The sequence below is a fragment of the Callionymus lyra genome, chromosome 17 (genome assembly GCF_982586985.1).
Source record: "Callionymus lyra chromosome 17, fCalLyr1.hap1.1, whole genome shotgun sequence".
NCBI classification, from domain to species: Eukaryota; Metazoa; Chordata; class Actinopteri; order Syngnathiformes; family Callionymidae; genus Callionymus; species Callionymus lyra.
Genome location: NC_141834.1, coordinates 8507074 through 8524073, shown reverse-complemented (window position 1 = coordinate 8524073; position 17000 = coordinate 8507074). Strand labels below are relative to the sequence as shown.

The window sequence follows — 17000 nt, the reverse complement described above, 5'->3', positions numbered from 1 at the left end:
TTACTCAATGGTTGCAAGGAATTACTCATATTTGTTTGTGTCTGACATCACAATGGTAATAGTAACAGTGATAAAAAAAAAAGTAACTACACAAAAGATGATATCAGGTCGTTAAACTAAAACATCTTAAATATAATGTCCTTAATTATAATTGTTGTTATAATATATATAAAAACACATTTTTCTTACATTCATGAACATTATTTATGTCTAAAAACAAACCTTCAGCGTACATTTTTGAACCGTGAAAAGGCTGCTGCCAATTCCGTAAACGTATGGACTGATGGACGTGTAGGACGTGGATATAAAGAATTTCATTTCAGCCCAGACGGGAAGGAGAGAAGGGTCGACCATCAGCTGGAAGACGAGATAGAGAATCCAATCAACCTGAAATAACAACATTGCAGCCAGCACCGCGAGCGTACTCCTCTGCACGTTCCTCTTTCTGCAGCGCCGGCCCGCTCCGACCGGTGCCACCGTCTTCCTCCGCCTCAGCAGAACCGCGATGATGAGGCAGCTGCTGACTGTGACCACCACCAAGGGCACTAGGTTACAGCTTGTGATGAAGACGTACTTGTAAAAGCGATGAAGGACCGGACAGTGATCCTCGCTGCAGTGGAAGTGGTCGGGCGGCGGGCATCCGGTGCGGTTCTGCGTATCGTTCCCCGGCGGTCCGACCGGGTTCAGGAGAAGCGCCGGGGTGCTCACGAGCAAAGACAAACAGAAACAAGCGGCACTCATCAGCCAGGCGACGTTGATGTCGTCCAGAAAGATCGGACGTCTCTGGTTGGCGTCCCTCAGCTTCTGGTAGCGGAAAACGCCGATCAGGACCGTGATGAAGATGCTGGTGTTCTCGCCGACCAGAACCAGGGATTGTAAAGTCCGGCAAACCCAAATATTCGTAGAGGAAGTCCGGAGAACGTTATAGATGTTGACCATGACGATCTCTTCCGTGTTCGCCACAGCCAGTCCCAGCAGAAACAGATCATAGGATTTAACTCGTCCGTTTCGCACGATGGCGCCGAAGAGACATACGTTCCCCAGGAGCCCCGCGGCCGACAAAAAGACGCGTAAACCCAGCAGGTCGACGGAGAGGCTCGTCATTATGCAAACGGTTTCCAAAAAAGTTGTAACCTCTGAAGTGAGAGATAAGGCGAGTATTGTCCCGGTCGTCACCTCCGAGCCCTTGTTATCAAGTCCTCAAAGAAGCGATTGGCGCCGCTCGTTATCCAAACAAAGGTGGGAACACGCAGACGACTGAGAGTCATTAAAATTTCTACCTCTGAGCGTTTCAAATCCTCACCCAGAGACCAGCGCGGCACATGATTGAAGCGACGGCTTGTTTTATTTTCCACTGACGGTGTGACTCCTGCAAAAACAAATCTGGAAACGCTCCTTGTTGTGATCATTTCCTTTAATATTCAACGAGGCTTATTGTCCTTGTTTTTCTAAGGTGTCTGAAAATTATAGAGCAGGGAGACAGGAGTCTTTATCCAACGTAATAATGCATGATATTGAAATTTCGTTAAGACCTAAAACTTTCCCTGAAAAGTACAGAAAGTATATTTTGGTTGGTTCCCCAACATTACTACTACAATTAATAGAAGGCGTCCATTCAACGAAAGCTTTTTATACATATTAAATTGCATGTGTCACATATGTGTGAAACTAGAAGCCCGGAGGCCAAAGTGATCTTATGTGGCCCGCCAGATGGTTTGCTCAAAGTAGATTCACGTTAATTTGTGTGACCTATAAAGATGTACAAGTGTTAAGATAAGATAAGGAACAGATATTATCGATGTCTACAATCAAACCAAGTCTTAGAAGAAAGACCTTTGTTTGGGAAAAGATGACAAACACAAAGATAATTAAGGTTTTCAAAAAAAGAAAAAGGCATCATGATTATACTTACTGCTTTAGAAAGTTAAAATAGTAAAGTAAGTAAGTAAAGTCAAGGTTATTTGTAAAGCGCCTTTCTAGACCAGGGTCACAAAGAGCTTCAACAATAAATAAAAAATTACAGTTAAAATATATACTTTAAAAGGCAGAGACACATAAGTTAAACACATGAGTCCCAGAAAATCAAGGAAAAGCCCAAATAAAAATGTCTTGAGATGTTTCTTGAAGGAGTCAGTAGATCATCAAACACCGGGAGAGTAAGATCGTTCCAAAGCTTAGGACCAACAGCCTGGAAGGATTTCTCTCCTCTGGTCCGGAAGCGTGTTCAGGAACCATCAGTAGATGCTGATCCACAGACCTCAGAGCCCGAGCTGGGGTGTAATGCTGGATCAGATCACTGATGTTAGGAGGAGCCTGACCATGAATAGATCTGAAAGAAAGAACCAGAATTTTAAAATTGATCCTGAATGAAAATGGCAGCCAATGAAAAGTGTTAAATGGATCAGGAATAATGTGAGTTCTTCTACGAGAGCGGTCAGAATTTTCACTGCAGAGTTTTGTAGAGACAGCTCCTTCTTGTTTAGACACCAAAATAAACTGTTATAATAGTCTAAACGAGAAGATACAAACGCATGGATTACAAGCTCCTGATTGTCTTGTGACAACATTTTCCCAATTTTTCTCAGTTAAAGAAAACAGTTTCTGGTCAGTGGTAGTCACTGGTCAAATACTTGCATTGCAAATATTTGCCCCCTGAGAGATTGAGTTTGACACCCCAGAGGGCTGAACCACAGATTGCAGATGATTTCCCAATCGAAGTGCTGGAGACTCAGTGACGCAACAGGACGAGTTTAAATAAACACTGAGAGAGAAGGCTGGTGGGGGGTGTCATGAAAAGAACCCTCTAAAATCATGACACCTCGCTGCCTCCTAATTTCCATCCTTACCAACCACTGTAACAACTTAAACACATCCCCTATTTTGAAAAGAGGTCTTTATCTGAATCTAAATTTACCAGGAATAATCAGTCTAATAATGTCTTTTTACTCTTCAAGACTTGATCTTTAATGATATGTTTGTTCTCCTTCATCAAATGCTCAACAAGATAATTCCTTTAACATCCGCTTTACTTATATTGTTCACATGAATAACATAATTGTTGACATCAATAATCTTAGTTACTTAGCTTATCTTGAACATGTCAATCTTTATAGCTCACCATATCAAAATTAACATTAATCTACTTTGATTTGAGCAAACCCTTTCGGCAGGCAACATAAAAATGACTTGGCGGGCCATATTTGGCCCCTGGGCCATGAAATGTAAATGAATCAGCTCACCCGGAGCATTTTTTTTACGATCGACTGAATATTTATTATTGAAAAAAATAGTAGAGCACTTGAACTTTTTGTGTTTGTACCATGGTAACAAATGTATTTTAATTGTTTTTTAACATACTTTGCAAATACATTAACAGTAGACAAAAAACAATAGCTGAATAAAATAAAAATAAAATATACATAATAAAATCTGTTTGTGTGTAATGTTCCTTTATATGTAGCATTTCTGTCATTTGATATTTGGATATTGATATAATTAACATGTTCCAAAATCTATTTAATCTAGTTTTATTAAGTTGTCTTTTTGTACTTTAGAAAAACTTACCATGAAAGTCACTCCACGCTGGCCAATGTTCAGTACTTGGATCTATATTCATTTTACTATATTTTCATTCAATTAGAATGAAAGTGAACATTATTCACTGGTGCAGTTATTCCAGCTGTTGAGGTCTGTGTTTTCACAATCAATCATTTATTGGTTGATTTATGGCGGTGAGGAGTCGACAGCTGTGGGAAGCTGAGCGAGGCTGAGAATGAAAAGTGACACTTAAGAAAAACGTGGTTAGAAAGTCTCACTCATTGTGTTTTTCTACCTAAATATCCTCTGCTTTTGTTCGACCGTTCTGCTGTTGGCGGAGACGCTGGTCATGTTTCATCTTGTCTTTGGTCCTCTGGTGTGAGCAGACCTCTCCAGGCCTCAGCATCCTGATTCAGCTTAATTGTGAGTCCCTTTGCATCTGTTTGTGTGTGTGTGTGTGTGTGTGTGTGTTTGTGTGTATAGCCAAGGACTTTACACTTGCGGTAGACAGAAGAACAAACCACTCTATTATAGATGTTACAAACATCAGTCTGTACTTTAGTATGTTCGTCCACTTTAAACTCCATGTTGTATATAATGAGATCATCGTTGTCATTTTCAAGGACTTGCTTTATGTTTGTGTAACAGAGACACAGATAAACATGCATATCTTTCATTAAAAATCAACTCTACAAATCTCAAGTTGTATGCAAGGCAAATCTGCTTTCAATCCACCATGATGGCTAAACAGGATTAGCAATAATTTGTAGTTTTTGTAGTTGACGATATCAAATGTTTGTCTTATAAAAGACTATGATATAATATTATGGGCCGAATAAAGGGATTATTTTTGCAGACGTGGTCATTCCTCGAGTTTACAATTGACAATTTTCTAATGTCCAGGAATAATAAAATTAAAAATAAAAATTCAAATACTTCGTATGTTCCAATTAATATTCAATTGGATTTCATTGTGAGTGTGATTTATTATATATTTTAAATCTATGATCTATGCCTTTTGCTATTATAAACACACTTATATTTTAGGGTCTGCACAGTCAGACATCGCAGGAGCCAAGGTATCAAGCGTCATTTCCTTCAAATACGATTTATACCACATGTTAAACTCAATCTCGGTGGCAAAGTTATGTGTCATTTTGCATACTTGCAACTATCTTTTTATTTAAACATTTAGATAAGAAAATATGCTTAAACCCCGCCCACTGAGCACACTTAGTTTTCTGGAGATTAAATCATGTTTTCCATAACCACACCCACTCCGCTGTGATTGGTTAACCATTGGGGTTTATCACCAAGCGTCATCATTACAGTAAGTCTCCACTACTGCTAAGGGACTTGTTGTTTAAACAAAGTGGGCATGATTAAAGCTGGCTGGACGAGGATGAAGCCAATTATTACGTTATAATGGACTTCGCTCTCGTAACCTCTAGTTCGCTGAGATTTCAGACAGTGGAGAACTTTATTAAGTAATAACTTAAAAATATGGTCACGATGAGGGACTTACTGCATCTTGGAGAGGAAGACTCCTTAAAGAAACATCTTTAGACGTTTTTATTTGTTCAGGCTTTTCCTTGATTTTCTGGAACTCCTGTTGTGTTATCAGTTTTATCTTGATCTTTAAAGTATATACTTTATTGAATATTGTTTTGATTGTTTAAGCGCTTTGTGACCCTGGTCTTGAAAAGCACTATACAAATAAAAATTACTTACTTACTTGCTTACATTAGAAACATGTGAGTGAGCCAGGAGAGTTGTATTTTCACATTTGTTGCCCTTTAAATTAACCTAACTATGTCATAAGAAATGTGTATTAACCTTTAATAAAAATACAAATATGTAAATATGATCTTATAATAAAACGAAAAGAAAACGTTAGCAAGTTGTATTTAGAGTCAATACATTAATACATATAAAATAAAATGGTGAGCTATCACTATCAGATACAGATCAGTTTTACTCTGAAATATATTTCCTTTAACCAAGATCTGTCCTAGACATGTTCATGGAACTAGTTCTATAGATTTTATTTTTTTTTAAAAAGTAGAGCTTCGCTCGAACGCTTGTTTTGGAAAACATGATGCCCACAGTCGGGGCGTCGATCGCCTCGGTACCGCCCAGCCCCCGCGAACCCAGCACCCGACAACAACCCCCGGTCATCCCGGTGGTGTGTCCACATCGCATCCCCTGCTGTTGGAAGTTGACGAAGGTGGATCCAGCGACGAACGAAACCTCCTCCAGTCACGCGTGGATGCCCCTTTAAAAGCCTCACCATGTTGCCATCACATGCTTCCAGCCCAGAAGTAGGATGTGGATATTCTTGCTGCTGTTGTTATGTAAAACACACTTGTTTCTGCTCAACCCACCCGCGATCGGATCCGGACTTTTTTTAAAGGGTTAGATTCTAGTCTTACTTTCGCGACGAAAAGGGGGGGGGGGGATCGGAACCGCCGAGTAGTTCCCGAGGAAGGAGGAGAAGAAGAAAAAACGGATCTATAAACCCCGCGACGCGTGTGCGGCTTCTCTCCGGCGGACTCTTGCTGTCTGTTCGCCGCCCTGAAGACTCGGACCGGGATACGAAAAAAGGGGTGAAAAAACGTCGTCCCTTCCGCGGAGTTGTTTTTATCTCCTCGAGTGGAAATACCGTCCGCCACATCGCCCTCACCTATTCTAAAAAAAAAAAACAAGGTGGCTCCTCCACGTCACGGTGAGTAACGGCTTCACTTTTTATTATTATTATTATTATTATTATTATCATGATCGCGTTTTGGACGGAGATGGGTTTTTTTTGGTCAATGTTGGGAAGACGTTGGTAATGGCCGTTGGGGATGAAGGAGATCCCCGGGGAGTGGTACTTGGTCGGACTGGCAGAACCAACCCCCCTCCACCCCCCTCCTCCTCCAGCACCACCACCACACTGATAATAGTCCTCTGTCCGCGAATAGACTGGAACAAGGTCAGCGATAGTGAGTCCACTCGGATCACTGGCTGTGTTCACCTGGTGGGTCCCACTCTCTTCCAGGGAATCCAGATCAAACTTTTTTTATTTCCAACGGTGTGTGTGTGTGTGTGTGTGTGTGGATCAGGATCCAATAGAAGATGTAGTCTTTACTCTTTATGACACAGTAATAAACCCATGTGTTTTAAAGGAGGCTCCTGGGAATACTTGAGTTATAAACTAATATATTGTTGACACCGATTCATCTGTAACACTACAAAGAATATCTACTGGCCTTTTTTTTATCCTGCGTTTAAGAAGATTAATTGACAAATATCATCATAAAATACACACTTCTTTTTTTTTAAACTATGGCATCTCACCACTGTTAGAAGTCGACCCGTGGGGATATTAAATAATAATACAGGGAGATTTATTCAAGGAGTCTGTGAAGTTGCTTCTCAAAGATATGAGGATATAATAATGTGAATACAGTTTTGGATTAGGCTTCTAGTACTTGTCTCATCATCTCAGCTCATTGACGATCTTATATTGAAGTTTACAAACAAGTTTCTCTCTCAGATTTTTTATTTATTTTATTCTTAAGGAGTCTGTAGCTTCTTAGCTCGATACCTAGATGGCATTTTCTCATTTATTGAAGTCAGACTTCGTAAGTCAATTCCTGGGGACTGTTACCGAAAAGGAAAACTCATTGACGGAATTGAAAATTCGGTTTTATTGATTATAACTGTCTGACTGGTGTATATTTTTAGAAAAAATGATACTTCCTCTGAAGAAACAATGACTCTCGACACGCCAAGACGCTCGTTTCAGTCGTATTTTACTCCAAAGAACGTAGTGTTATTCAGTGAAACACAAACTCGGTATTATATATTTTTACTACTTTCTATCTGTAGGTAGTTCCATGAATATGATGCTAACATTCATCCAGTCCGCGGTCTGAAGTGAAACAATAATCAAGTTTAAAAGGATAAAAAAATACAAGTAAATTACTGATAAAGCACTACAAGATAACGTCTGAATATTGCCGAAGATTGAATGAAAGTATCTTTAGATATATGTACTACAATGCACAGAGGATGTGTGATTAGACTCATATAATTGTATCTTTAATACAGTGTTATCTTTAGGTCTCCAATAGAACGTCCCATGAGGTTTGCATTAAACACACTGAACAATGTAGGTTTATTGATGAAATGTCGATTAATACAAGTGGTTTTCTCCACCAACGATTCTTAAACAGCCGGAGAAGAAAAAAATAGAATAAATGCATATTTTTAGCTTGTGAATGCTTCTCATCATCTGTTTTTAAATTCAGTAGATATCCATCTGTTTATATGGACTTACATAACCATCAACCTCATACTATTTACTACAAATATTTGCCAAAACCTTCATCAAACTTTAACATAATTCAGACAATGGTAAAGTAATCGTTATCGGATCTTAGGATATCCGTTGTGGGTGTCTGTTGTGCATTTACTTCACATCTGCTCTTCCACCATGGTTGGATACTTTAAATACGTTTTTTTCTGAAAGTAAAATAACTTGTTTGACTTCTGGATTATTCAGAATTCTGCATTTTCATGACCTTAAGCTCAACAGAGCGTTGCTATAAATTTGCTCATCTGTTATCTTTCATTTACTCCTAAAATGAGGAATATGTCCCAGCTACTCGGGGCAAGATGCAAGTCAACATTCCATCGTATAAAGACAGATTTAAATAGAGGTCACCCAGGTGGTGGCCGTGGGTCTTAAATGACCAAAATACATTTTCCTCACTTATTATTTTAGTGATTTTCTGAATGTGTTTTAAACTGATAGAGGCAGTCATTGATTTAGAGTCAGTTAAACTCACAAAGAGGAAAAACAAACACAACACAGAACAGTCAATATTTCAGAAGTATATACGTGATTGTTCAAATCGTACTTTAACTAGAAAATACTTGATGTAATCACATTAAATGCTGATATTTTTTTGAATTGATATGAAAGAAAATAATACAAATGTCAAACGCATAAAGACATTGTTTGAAGGAAAACAAGACAAGAAAACATGTTTTCTTATATAGAAATAGATCATTAAAAATAGGAATATAATGTATTGTTGGATAATGAATGAAAATGATGAGCTTTTTATATAAAAAAAAAAAAAGATATACTTCTTAAATTGACCCCAAAAGAAGCGTAAACTGATAATAAAATCTATTGTCCTGTAGTTTAAACTCCTGTGACCGACTGCACCTTCATAACAACTCTCCGATGTCAACTCCGGAGTTCATCCCAGTTAAACGACGTATAGATTTTTCACAGACTTTGGAGTGTGCAGCTTTCCCACTCCAATCCAAAATGGACCACACCTAAGATAACTAAACCATCATAAATGTCGACAAAGCTAATATACAAGTGTAATAATGACTGGAGCTCAGACCTCTCATTAAAGGGCTGTGCTGAGCTAATAACTGTAGCACTGCTGAAAAGGCAATTATCAGTGGATTTCTGCCAACATTCCATTTTAATGCTTACATCGCCGATGAAATAAAGGCTATTACGATTGATTTCTGGATCAGTGACATCTCTGAATTTAGTGTGACGTCTCTTCACTGCCTTCTTATCGGAGTGAATCTGCCGAAACAGTTTGATTCTGTCAATCCAGATGTCAAGCGAGTCGAGTTATTTTACCGTCATAAAAACTGTCTCCCATCCCGGTGGAAGAGCAGATGTGAGGTAATAAAACTGCTTATATTTACTGGATGGATCAGTCGAACAAGACTTGTTTACATTCACCTGCTAATTTAATCTGATGTCAGATTAAGGGGCAGATTTACACGTAAAACATTATTAAGACGCCTATTTAGGGCTGCACGACAATGAGACATAGAAGTACAAATTGACAACTTTACGGAACGTGACACTGTTTGGTCGAAGTGCGCATTTAAGGTCGCGCCTGATTGGTTGAAGAAATGCTCGATTTATACAATAAAAAAATATAAATTATCGCACTTGTTTTTGATATGCATACGCTCACGATATAAATATTTTTTCGATATATCGTGCATCCCTACGCATTCACAATCTAGAGTTTCACTGTATGTTAAATTGTTTTGAGAGACACATACAATTATATTACTGTTAAAATTCGGATCAAGAAATCAATCTAATAAACTTTCAAACTTCATGGAGTTTGGAGCAGAGGTGTCAAACACACATTTGTCCTAATCTTTACCAATAAGTTGTTATTGTCTTTTTTTAAATGTCTATTGTTGTTTATATATTTTGAATTATTCAAAACGTTTTATTTATTAGTATTTATTATTATTTCACATGCAATCATTTTGTTTTATTTACCATTATGATTTCATGGTTTTATGGTTATCTTAATTTGTCAGTATTGTGTCTATTGGTTTCAATATGTGTACTGTTTCTCCTAATATGTGTTTTCACCGCTGAAATCTTCCCAACGTGGTAAGAATAAAGCTATTTAAATTAGTCAATCAATACACAGTAGGCTAAAAAACGGATCCCGATAAATTTAGCCATTCTGGCGATAACAAATAAATGATGATAACTAATTATTTAGATACGTTGTTAACAGTACCAATGCTATGTTTCTTAATAAGGAAACAATAACTATTATTGTTTGTTTGTGAATCAAATATTGCGTGTAGTGTTTACTTTGGATTTTTTCCAGATACAATCTGTTTCATTTCCTGTCCACGGTTTCCTACTCTTTCTATGCATGTCCAACTATGCTAGCTATTCAGGTGCGCTACGTCACCAACTTGTGTTACGCTTAAATTTTATTATATCAATGGTTTTTAAGCAAACAATCTTGTACGATATGCAAAATCACTTGTTGTTACTTGATATTAAGATATTTATTTTATTTGTTCCAAAGTAGGGAGATTTGTGATTTCTTTTCCCCATAAATGTATTATATTATTTAAGTATACAATATCTATGCGTAAAAGTTTCCAAATACATAAATTGTACTTCTATACCTCACACAAGAGATATACCAGTTCACCAGGGTACCTTTCACCATTAATTAATCATTAGTTTTGAAAGATGAATTATCGTATTTATATTTGTATATGTTTGCGTACAGTAAAACATCTTGTCAAAGAACATAGCTTTACATTATATGATGTTTCATCTTAACTAACCACACTATTGAAAGCGTTCATATACAACTTAAAACGACTTAGCGTACTGGATTTGGGTCCTAATGCTGGAGTTTGATACATAAATAAACCATTACTTTAAGGGCTGTTGAACTCTGTATTGAAACCGATACCTTTACTTCGATGCCGGTTCCTTTCAATTCTATAAGATAAATAATAAACAACACATGGATTTCCAGTGGAAAAGAACACTCGCTAACTTGATAAATCAATCTGACGTTGACTTGATCCACACATTATCAAGTTTTGATCACACAAAGGTTCTTAAACTTTACATTTAAAAGCAAAGCATGTTTCTAAACTCTGTCCTACCGAAGTATTTCGGTCAGTGGCACAAAATAAAAACAACGTTTATGTGACAAATCAGATTGGTTGCCGTAAATAATTGATTTAAGTGTGTATTAGAAACTGTAAAAGCTCTATTTACCGCGAGAACGCTGTCAGGATAAATCATTTTTCACACTTTCTTATTTAGTGCCAGCAAATACTCTGGTAAATCATCCTTCAATCTCTTCCAACCATTTGTCACATTCTTTACATCTTGGCATATTAAATAATGAGCTTCTCCTGCTTCACATTAACCGGTCCTGCCCAGATATAACCTTGAACGTAGCAGTCCATCTAAATATGTGTGACGTTGTCCTTTTAACAATGTAATAACTTTAATCCTGTAATTAACCTGTGTAAGCCCTTCAGCTGCTCCTTCACTCCCATGTTTTTCTTCCTTGACTCCTTGTCGGATTCAAACTCGGGGAAAAAAAAAAGAAGAAAATATCCAGATAAAGAATGAGCGCGTCCAACGATCCCTCTTGAAGGCTCGAAGCGTTGCGATCTATAGAAATGTAATCAAGAGCTTTTCCTGACAGAAAAAATGTGTGCTGGAAAACACCTGATTAAAATTTCATGGTAACAGCTGCAGGTAATGACGCTCCTCAGTCAGGGGCTTCGATAACGTTTAAACCGTCAAATTCTTCTCGATGGAAACGGTGGTCATCGCGATGACAAATGACGGCACGAAGTTGCAAAAAAGGGGGTTTATTGGTCCGTATTACTTGTGCGTCTCACGGACTGAGGCAGCTCTGAGAGAGTTCACGCTTGTTAAATTTGTCTGTTTACGCTCCAAATCTGTGTAAAACCCAGTGAAGCCTCATTACATTCACAGGCCAGAGTTGAGAATTTGTCTTTTTCATATCTTCTCGGCTGAAGGAGAAAACAACTTGAAAAACAAAAATGATGGCGATCATTAGGCTAGTATTGACTTGAATCCATATATTTATTTACGAGTGCCATTTTCATAATTCTCCAGGTGCCAATAGATGAGAGACTTGTTGAAGAGTTAAAGAAGATAGAACGGGAAACAGACTCAGCAATAGTCTTTCTCTTCTTGTTTTGTAATCAAAGCCACAAGCGGTAATCTGGCACTGGTGCAACAACATTGCAGTAAGACTTTTCTTGACACTAGGGGGAGCCAGAAACAATCGTTTAAAACACACATATTGTTGCTTTAAAGGATTTATTTATTCAAATAATAATATAGGGGTGGAATTAGAAGTGCTGTTTAGGTTTTACAACTATGTAAGTGTATCTGTAGCGTGACCAGCAAATGCATAGGTTAATTAACGGAGGAAAATTTTGATTTATCAAAGTACAATTTTTAGGAATATGCACAATTGACGAAAGGGATGAAACATGTACAACTTTCCTAACACAGACAAATCAGCTTTTTTTACGCACATGACCTTTGCGACATTCTTTTTGAAGTTACGTGTGTGTTTTTGTGTGTATGTGTGATAGTAATTATGTAAGTAAGTAAGTCAACGTCTACACATGTTAAAGTTTATATCTTATCTTAAACATGTGTTTTGGTGATGTGATGTGGGACTCAGACAAGAGACTCGTTGACAGCGACGACTCACAACCTATTAATGATTGTTAAAAAGATATGTCAAGTACAAAAATTGTATTCAAACACAAGTGTTCATTGTATTTATACAGGGTTTAAATGTTCATAAATGTTAAGATTTGATAAACAAGGTCACCCAAGAGCGGAAGAGAGCTAACAAAAAATAGTGACAATTTAATGAAAACATATAAGGTCCACAAGAGGGCGACAAAGTCCAAGAGTCATTTTTTCCCTTATGAGTCCTTATAAAACTAAAGACTCACCAAAAAAGCAGTAAAAAAAAATTCTAATGAAAAGTATCCAGGAAAAGAATCCAAAAATATATCCGACAAGCGGGTAGAGCGAAGCGTTTAGTTTACCAGGGGTGTGACCCAAATCGCGCACTTACACTTAATATTTTGAGTACACAAGAGCGTCCCAATGAGCAGTGTGCGAAAATGTAGTGCAAGATGAGTACTCGATTGGTGCACTCTAACGGTCAGAAAATGTATGGAGTGTGGACCGATGGACGGGTTCCACCCTCAACGTAGAGCTACGTTGCTAAACAGAAGATATGTCACACAACAACAACAATAACTCAATAAAACACAACTTAATAACTTGTTTAAATTGGAGAAAGGCGCTGCCAAGTGTCGGCGATAGGGTTTCAACAGCTGGTTAAAATCAGCATTAAAAAGTAGTAAGAGAAGAAGCTGTCGAGTCATTTCAGGTAAGAGTGTAGCGACAGACTGTCGAAAATTAGCGCACTGGGCAAGTAGGTGCACTTAAACTACTGCATCTTAAAGTGTACTGTTAACCGGTGCACTCGGAGACTTGTGCGATTCGTGACACAGCACAGGTAGTTCCTAAAACACGTTCACTCCGACCAGGAGCAGAACTGGAGTTTTTATGTACTGACTGCTCCGATTGCCTGCAGCCGTGCGCCTCCTCCACGCCTCCGTCTGGAACCGCCCTCGACGACTGTCGGCAGATGAAACACAAGGAAAGACAGAACGTGGAAGGACAAAATAGAATGACCAGGGAGGAAATTGTGACAGTAAATTAAAAAAATAATATAGTGTTGCTTTGTAGTATTACTACATGAAGCTTCATAGTCAGGAGACTTGTGGAAAATTACTAAAAGAATCGACAATCGTGACTAATACAAACATGAATGTTTACCAACATTTTGATAGATTTTTGAGGGCCGTGTACCATATAAAATAAGGCTTTCAATGTTTGAGAAAATGAAAGCATTTTAAGTCTGACTTATGCCCGAAAAAAAACAACAAAATGGGTTCTATAATCTGTTCTGTTGGCTATAATTTAGTACTTATATGAAGAGATCCACAAGAATAAAAAAAAAGTCCTCTAGCTGGAAGGGATTAGGTCCAAGGTGTTTGAATCAGGACAGAACCCTCTAGTCGGTCTGTCTAATAAGATTTTTCTGTAAATCATTTGTGGCGATGAGTTGGCAGATTTGCCTTTGTCTTGAGATTTGAGCAGATTTGCTCTAAGTTATACAATTTTAAATCAAGCTATGCGTTTGTTGTTCGTGGTACAGATATACATTTGTAAAACTTTCCATGCATTTGTGATCCTTTTGAACAATATTATAATGGATCCGTTCACAGTTGACTTTTAATGAATGGAAGAGGAGTTCTGTGCAGATAAATATAGACCTTAATCATGGACTCAACTCTTTAATGACATCCTTCCATCAGTCATGTACGAAAACAACCTTGTCACCAACATCAGTGTGTGTCATATTGTTGCATGAAAATTATTCAGGAAACTTGTGTCGATAAAAAAGGAGGTTGCGTTTTCTTTTTTAATCCATTTTTTTACGTGGATGTGATCACTTGGTGAGAAGGTGAGAATGTGAGACACACCATCACTAGGATAGAATAATTATTTATTGTTGGAGAAGTTTTGTCAGTTGAATCAACAATATACAAGTTTACACATATTGTTTCGGGTGAGCAAGCACGCCAGGAAAAAATAAAACTAAAATATGAAAGCAATCGTTATGAAAAATCTGAAGGAATAATAAATAATGTCAAAATGTAATGTGTTTGTTTAGTGACTCTTGACTAAGATCTCCTGCAACTGTGTGCGAGTGTGTTGTGTGGAAAGAATCTCGTGTGGTTGATGGAAACCATCTGCCGCTCGACACATTAGCCTTTACATTATTTACATTATTTACATTTACATTCTAATAAAGCCAAAGCAGCTACCTTCATTTCCTGTGACACAGATTTGTCAGACAAATGAACGCGGTTGTTTCAGCTCCTCTTTTAAAAAGTGCTGCTATTGATCGTCTTGTCGTTATCGTCGGAGCCGCTTTCAGCCGGAGAAAGGCCGAGCGTCTAACAGGTAGATCTGAAAGATATCAGGCTGACGTGGTAACTGTGCTTTCAATAGTCTTCCTCGATCGGCACGACTCCCTCACCTTCTTCCCCTGACATTAACAAAAAAAAGTCTTCAGCTGGGAAGTGAAGGAGCTGCTCTCATTGATGCTGCTTTTTTTAGATCTCCTAAGATTTGACAAAAACTGCTCTTGAGAAGATCTCAGGGAGCGACCGGGGGATTGATGTCCTAATGAGATGCTTTTCACCGGCCAGGTGATGTTAAACAGGGTCAGAGTCTCTCCTGATGTTGATCCCTTCTGACTACAAATAAGAAATAGTTCAGGTTGCACTTTCAACAGGTCAGCATGAATTATGATGGAGGTGCATTGAAAGGGGTGAAGAGTATGTTTCTGAAGCAGCAAACAAACAGAGAAATCTCACAAACATTTGATAACATTTATTTTAAAGAGATTGAAAACTTTCATAACTAAAATGATACCATCATCATTGTTAGACACATGAAGGCACTTGATGCAACCCTGTTACAATAAGGGCTCCTTTATACTTTTCACTAGTTTTTTCCAGTTGAATTTGAAGGTTATGGATACAGAAAAGCTTCCTTGTTTCCAGATTTTTAGAGGATGTTTCGTCATCCAAAATGCAATGCGTTAATAAATAGTCAATCAATCTTACAAAACAAGCTTAAAATAAAAACTTGTTGAATATTTTCTCAGAATAATATCTAATGTCATGGCTTCAATACAAGATGAACGTTATAGAAGAGTAGTTTTTTTTTTTACTACTTAAGCATTGAAATACATTTCTGTCTGTAAGTCCAAAAAAACACGGATTACACTGAAAATAATCCCAACCCTTAGTTGACATGTGGGTGAGTGATCTTCCCCTTAAGATCGATTCATGCTAAAACTGTTTATTATATTATAATTGTAGATCATTTTTAAAACTGTCATCAAACAAGATTTTTTGGAGATGAAAAACCAAAGAAAGGTTATAGATCACACCACGAAAAAACTATAACAAATATCATACCAATCACTAGAACAATAAATCCACTGTAGCATGAACTATTTACTTTACAAAATAAATGAAATGAATACATAAACATGAATCCATCATCACCCAATGAATTTTAAATAACAATTATAAAAAGGTTTCTAATAAACCACTAATTGATTTAATCGAATGACCTGTAACTGCAATGTTAACGTGGACATTAAAATCTGTCCTTTTTGAATTGAAGTTTAACTAATTAAATTAAATTAAAATAGATTTATATCATGATATCTTGGTAAATCCATAAAAAATTAACATTTTAAAATGAAACATCAGTTCACAATGTGCGGTAAATTTATAGCTACACTTTATTTTTACTCGGGGCTCTCAGAGGTTATTAGAACACTTTGGAAAATGGTTCAGAGTAAAAAAGGTATGCACCCATATCAGGCTGAGTGGTAGGTTGTGGTGAGGGATGGAAAAGTTCCTGCATGTATTTTTCATCATTCAATTCAGATTCAGAGGCCTCAGGATGTCTGTTAAAGGTTGTGTACATTTACTGCTGTTTGAGTTAACAGTAATAATCATTATGACAATAATATTAATATATTTAATTTCTATTTTTTTGTGGTTAACTATAGAATTGATTTTTGTGGTTTTTTGCCCCCCCCCCTCCCCCCTATTTTTAAGGTACAAGTAACATTTTTAATATTCAGGAGTCACTAAATGTTAACATTATTGTAAAATATAAACATATTTTAAACTTAAAAACAACAAAAGTGCATCTAATGTTTCAATCTAATGATAAATTGTAAAGGCGTTTTCTCATGTTTTGTGGTAGAATCTGAAACATTTCTGAAACTGAAAGTAACAACTAACATAACTTAATTTGTGGTTTTGAGTGAGTGTCTATGGAAAAACATTGAGGTCCTCTAACTAAACTAAAATGCTTCTCTGACTCATTTGAACATTTGCATTTTCCAGTACACAGCCTTTTCAATGTGGTTATTGGTAGTCCCACTCCCTCTCAGTGAACTCATTACATGTTTTTACCC

At 37.2% G+C, this 17000-nt stretch overlaps 2 protein-coding genes across 2 annotated transcripts in view; one reads left to right on the top strand and one right to left on the bottom strand.

Moving 5' to 3' along the window:
* Nucleotides 1–210: 210 nt before the first annotated feature.
* Nucleotides 211–1104, bottom strand: ora6 (olfactory receptor class A related 6). The gene has a single exon (XM_087779083.1). The coding sequence runs from the start codon at nucleotides 1102–1104 to the stop codon at nucleotides 211–213; it is 894 nt and encodes a 297-aa protein (XP_087635209.1).
* Nucleotides 1105–5790: 4686 nt separating this feature from the next.
* The window catches only part of LOC148062327 (bromo adjacent homology domain-containing 1 protein), a 47297-nt gene continuing 36087 nt past the window's right edge, over nucleotides 5791–17000 (top strand). Inside the window, exon 1 of the mRNA XM_087778743.1 lies at nucleotides 5791–6262. The gene's annotated coding sequence lies outside the window, so the exon portion shown is untranslated. The remainder of the gene's footprint in view (nucleotides 6263–17000) is intronic.